The sequence below is a fragment of the Gallinula chloropus genome (genome assembly GCF_964237585.1).
Source record: "Gallinula chloropus genome assembly, chromosome: 1".
In the NCBI taxonomy this organism is placed as follows: Eukaryota; Metazoa; Chordata; class Aves; order Gruiformes; family Rallidae; genus Gallinula; species Gallinula chloropus.
The window spans coordinates 83,227,891-83,233,890 of record NC_140085.1 but is presented as its reverse complement, the minus strand read 5'-3'; the positions used below and the strand labels follow the sequence as shown (position 1 = coordinate 83,233,890).

The 6,000-nt window shown below is 42.7% G+C and overlaps 1 protein-coding gene across 1 annotated transcript in view; it reads left to right on the top strand.

The window, feature by feature from the left end:
• Nucleotides 1-1,291: 1,291 nt before the first annotated feature.
• Nucleotides 1,292-6,000, top strand: part of CAPRIN2 (caprin family member 2) — a 34,104-nt gene continuing 29,395 nt past the window's right edge. Inside the window, exons 1-2 of the mRNA XM_084262649.1 lie at nucleotides 1,292-1,477; nucleotides 3,348-3,410. Coding sequence (XP_084118775.1) covers nucleotides 1,307-1,477; nucleotides 3,348-3,410 — 234 coding nt within the window. The 5' untranslated portion in view covers nucleotides 1,292-1,306. The remainder of the gene's footprint in view (nucleotides 1,478-3,347; nucleotides 3,411-6,000) is intronic.

The window sequence follows — 6,000 nt, the reverse complement described above, 5'->3', positions numbered from 1 at the left end:
CTGCGGACTGCCGCAACTTGGTGGCGGCAGCGCGAGTAGGCGCAGGACGCGGAGGAGGAGGACGAGGAGACTCCCCGGGATGGCGATGTCGGCGGGAAAGAGACTGCCGCTGCTCTCCCCTCCCTTCTCCTCCGCCGTGTTGGTGAGGCGTGCGGAGCGGCTCGCTGGCGGCGGCCGTACCCGTGCCCTCCCCGGGAGGTACTTTCTTGCCGTCGCCGAGGAGGACGGGAGGCGGGGCCGACTCCGATGCCCCCCTCCTTCCCGGCTGGTATCGGAGCCGGTGGGGTGCGGAGGCAGCTCCCTGCTCTGCGGCGGGGGCCGCGGCAGGGGCAGAGCGGGCGTCGGGGGGAGACGAAGGTTTTTCGCTTCCCTGGCCCCTCATCTCCCTTGTCTGTGGGTGGCTGGTGCCTGCGGGGGTTGTGAGCCGCAGGCCTCCCCGCCGGGCAGGGCAGTGGAAATGTGGTGTCGTGGCTTTCCAGGAGCGGGTGTGAGTAGTTGAGGGTGGTGGAGCATCTCTGGCAGAAATTCTCTTTTCAAGGTTAAAGCCCAGCCCCTCCCATCAAAGCTGGTGTCTTGCCATGGCACGAGTGCATCTTCTGGATGGGTGTAGGCAGAGACCAGTTCCTCCTGAAGGATAATCCTGTTGTAACCAAATGTGCTGCTTGCTTTATTAAGCAATTTTTTGGGGGGGTGTCTTTTTTTAGTTGAAATTTTTTAGTTCATATGATTATCTGGACTGCTGCAAAGATCATGAAGTGGTAGAACTGAATTGGGGGCGAGAAGAGGGGCTGTATGTTCAGACATGCCACTTCCAGATTTTTATTCAGGCTGCAGGCTGGGCACAAGGCTCATGGTGTGATTTGCATTTGCTTGCTTGCAGTTTTTTCCCCTGTGGGTGATGTGTGCAGGAAACCTGCCTAGTTTTATATGGGCACTATATTGGGTTTCTGGAATCATCCCCTGTGCTGTCTGATTCTGCCGATGTAAAGGCTGTCTGGTGGCTGGATGGGTGGGGAGTCTTGAACAATACAAAGTTTATCTTTCTTTTAAATTCCTGCTACAGATATTTTGAAAGGGGGAGGGAGAGGAAAGGAAGACAGACTGATGAATTCTTAATGAGGCTAGATTTTTTTTTGTATTTACCTGTTCTGAATGCATAATAAGAAAAAATGTAACTTAAGTGGGGGGAGGGGAGTTGAGAGAGAGTTTCTTTGCAGCTCTATCCATTTCAATGGTGCAGCTTTCCCAAGCCCCTTTCCGTTGCCCATCACCTTCAGGCCGGTCAAAGGAGGGGGAGGATAAGAGTATGAAGGCGGCCAAGCAGCAGGTGAACCCGTCTGGGGAGAGCCAACCTCCCTCCAGCCCCGTGCAGTCTGCGCTGAACTCGGCAGCCACTCCTTCCCAGGCATATGAGACTTATATTGATAATGGGCTTATCTGCCTCAAACACAAGATCAGGAACATTGAGAAAAAGAAGGTAACTTGTTTTTCTTTTGTGTGGCACATACTTAAACTGCTAACTCTAAAACTCATTGACTATTTTATAATAGCTGGAATGAGGTTGTGTGTGTATATAGTTACTTTCTCATGGATTTTTTTAAATAACCTGTGAAAGGACATAAATGTGGATTTGTTACTGCTTTTTTGTTATATTTTATAACTCTTGCATAGTGTAGAATGGTGTTCTTTACTCTCCTGAATTGGGCTACTTGCATTTGACCCTGTAAGCATAATATTATTGTTTCAAAGAATCAGGAATGCAGCTAACTATAAACCTACTGCCAGCTGCTGGCTTTACAGTGCATGTCCTGTAGTTAGCAGAAGTAATTGAATGTGGATCAAAAGTGCACTGCTGCTTTAATAGACTGAGTCAGTTCAGAACTAACTTGGAACTGATTTGGGGATGGCTTGGTCTTGCAGAAATTTATTGTTTGCATGCATCTAACATTAGGATGTAGAGATGTATGTTAATCTGGAAATGAGAAGTGTTTCCTCTTGACTCGTGGAAATGTCAAGTCATATTGAGTGTGTGTTGCCATTCGCTTTGCATAAGTATTCAACTCAACATTTTAAATAGTCATGTTTTATTTACTAGAAAGCTTTTATACAAAAAGGGTCCAAAGCCTGCCCTTGGTGTGAACTGTGCTTTTCTGGGATGGGTGAGGGGAACAGTATAGGATTAATGAGACTAAGATAATGATATACTTAAACTTTGGCTATAATTGGTCAGGCTTTTGCATTTTGAGACTTTTTCAGTTGGCAGGTGACTGAAGGTTGTGTGTGTGATTTTTAACTGGGAAATGTGATTCTCTAAGATATGCTGCATCAGGATTACAAGTAAAGTAGTTGTACAAGTATGTAGTGCTTCCCTAAATGTCTGAAAAGCTTTTGTGTTAGGTTTTGGGGTGAAGAAGTGGAGTAGATCAGATTTTTGGCCATGCAGCTGGGGGCTTGATCCTCCTGCAGGAGATGCAGTGTTACTGCTGTCTCATGTCATGCTTCATGCTGTAATTTTGAATAATGTCAGATAAGCATATTTTTCCATATGTCATTTGTCTTGTAGTCTCATTCTGACCAATGAAGCTTATTGTTGTGACATTCTTTGATTTTTCACATGAATATGTAAAAGTGTGCCTTACTAGAATGAGTAGCGAGTATATCTAGTCTAGGCTCCTATAGGTCAGTAAAGAACTATATGGATAATTAGGCAAATTAAATGTGTGACTTAATGGCAGTGAACTCCTCTCTTTCCTGTGTGTATAAAGAAGCTTTAAAAGATAGTTTAGCTCGTATGGTTTATATTGGCTTTTAAATCTATTTCAGTACACTAGGAATCTTATGTCTTCTCTGAAGGCATCAGTCTACCTCCTTAGGAAACGGTGCTGTAGAAACCTGATGACTTCACTGAAGCCAGGTTTTGAAAGAAATGCTCCAGAGAATTAAGTATGATTGTTGAAGGATAAGATCACTAATTTCCAGCATGGATTTGGAAAAGCTAAAAAACCTAACTTACAGTAAGGACCCTGTGGATGTGTTTGGAGTCCCTTAAAGATACAGGGTTAATTCATTAGTATTCATCAAATGAAATAAGTAGGAAGCAGGAAATGAGAGATCAAAGGTAGGAAAGGGAAGTAGGCAATCCTGGAGACCGAGACTGCCAAATCAATGGCATTGCAAAACTTTTCCTGTGGCTTTCTCCTGAGAATGGGAGGAAATAGTAAAGTTCCTATGATGTTGCAGTATGTGGATGGCTTAAAATACAGAAAGAATACGTAATGTCATTTGTACCCCTTACTCCACGTGTTTCGGAAATCAATATGAAAGATGTACTTTGGATTTTCCTACAGCTCAAACTAGAGGACTACAAAGATCGCCTGAAGAAGGGAGAAGCCCTTAACCAAGACCAGTTGGTAAGTTTGCTTTAGACAGGAGTGGGTGGCCTCAAAACCTTCAAACATGTCAGAAGGGATAGGTTGCTGAAGGAGATGGTGGTGTAGCTTTGCAGAAGTAATACTTGCTGCCTTGCAGTGGTATTTTTCATGAAACCAAATGGACAAATTAGTGATAGTCTGAATGGTGAACCCATGAGATTTGTCTGACTTCAACCTTCATGTTGTGTACTAAAGTAACAGAATGCCCTTGTTTCTTTGCTCTGTAGACTCTAAGTGTCAGTGCTCCTGCACCTTTATTTCTTGATGAGGTGTCTGTATGCAGTTTACCTATATGGCATTTCAGTGTTAGAACCAAATACTAGGACTTCTAGGATAAATAATTGATCCTCATGACTTCTTCATTAACAGCTGTATCCTGGGATAGACTTGATTTTCTTCCTAGCAGCTGGTATAGTGCTGGGTTTTAGACTTAGGATGTGAATAATGTTGATAACACACTGATAATTTGGTTGTTGCTAGACAGTGTTCACAGAAGCTGGAAGGTCCTTGTACTGCCATGCCAGTGGGGAGGCTGGTGGTGCATAAGAATCTGGGAGGGGATGTGGCCAAGATGGCTGACCTGAACTGGCCAAAGGGATATTCCATACCATATGGTGTCATGCTCAGTATATAACAGGGGGGAAGGTTGCTGGGAGCTCGGACCACAGCTCGGGAACTATCTGGGCATTAGTAGTCTGTGGGTGGTCAGCAATTTTGCTGTCACGTGCTTTGTATATTATTATTATTAATGTTGTTCATATTCTCTTCTGTTCTATTAAACTGTCTTTACCTCAACCTATGAGTTTTACTTCTTTCAGTTTCTCTCCTCCATGCTAATGGGATGATGGGGGTGAGCAAATGGCTGTGTGGTTGTTCTAGCTGCCTGCTGGGTTAAACTGACAAGGTGTCACTTGAAGTTGCCTGTTGGCTACACAGTGCAGTTGGTTACAATAGCTAAAATACAACTGCCAAACAGTCCTTGTTGGTAGAAAGGAAGGTGCTGGTCTAACTTGCAAAGGATCTAACGGCTTCCCTAATGCAGATATCTGGCTCTGAGGTACTGACTTAGCTGGGAATGCTTTCCTGTCCTTCCAGTGCTGCTATTTGATAACTGGAGTCACCAGCACTCAAGTGCTGTTAGAACAGTGTGTCTTTTGTTCCTAAGGTTGGGCAAGTTTGGAATGCCAAGATGAAGGATCACTCAAAGAAATGCTGTTTATGCTCATGACATGATATTGGAAGTTTTTCTAGAATAGGCGCATCAACCTAATATAAAGCTTCTTCAAAGTAGTGCTCATGTTGATAAGTGTTTTATCAGTATAGTGATAAAAGCTTAATTATAGAATTGTTTTGGTTGGAAAAGATGTTTAAGATAAAGTCCAATCATTAACCCCACTTTGTGGGGTTAGCTGAAACTTGCCTGATAAAACAGTGGGTCTGGCTTTTTTTCTGACTTGGATGGAATGGACTGTAGCACTAAAAGCAGGGTTTTATAATGGCAAAGCTGTTGTTCCTTAAGCATGTCTGAGTAACAGTGTCCTGTAATCCAAAGGGTTTACTGCTCTAGTGATCTAGGAGTCACAGTTTTTTGAAATGTGCTTCCCACATGCTGAAGAACAGTTGTGTGATAAAGGGCACTGACATGCCAGTGATTGTGCTGATCCTGCTAATGAACCAGCTGGAAAAATACTTCATTGACTTAGCTTCATCACAGTGCAGCAGTATGAACACAAATATCATCTCTGATTCTCTGATGAAACACTTTTCAATGCTATCAGTACTTTAAAAAGAACTTTAAACTAATGGGCCCTTTCTAGAAAAACTTGTGGTACCGTAACTAAACAGCATAATCTTCACAGTGTAAAGCACGTGTGAACAACTGAAGTGAAGCTTAACTTGTTACTTCCCAGCTATGTCTTATGGTCTGAGGATATGGACAGCCTGTCGAACCGCAGCATTCTATCTTCAGAGCTCTCAAGGAGAGTTATAAACTAACCCCTTAATAAGGGGGGGAAACCTCATAAAATTAGGGTATATCAAAATTCAGTTATTCTACTCTTAAGTAGTCTTTTTGAAGATTGGCTAGTAAAATATTGGTTAAAGCCATTAGTGAAAACAGGAACACTATTTCTGTGGAAAGTAAATTTAAGACTTTTTCTGGAAGCATGACTTGTTGTCTACATGAAGTTTCTATGAATTTTATATAAAGGCATTCAGCTGGGCATCAGAGTAAGAGATTTGTGCTGAGCTTGCCTGTCTCCAGTATTCCTTCCAGGCTTTCATATCAGTATCTGATTTTTTTTTTTAGTAGCTGTTTACCTCCAGTTGCTGAGACCTAAGGGAACAAAAGGAAAAATTAAATAAATGGTATCCCGGTTTTCCTCTTTCAACATTAGTATGTTGAAGTATTTCACAAGATGTTGCTTATAAAGTTTAATACAGACAAACTTGTAGGATGTCTGTGTGGTGAGATGGCTTTGTACTGCATCTCACTCATGGGTGGATGATATTTATAACTAAAAGTACTTGTTACAGACATAGTATCTTTATAAGTTTAAAATTTCAGAGA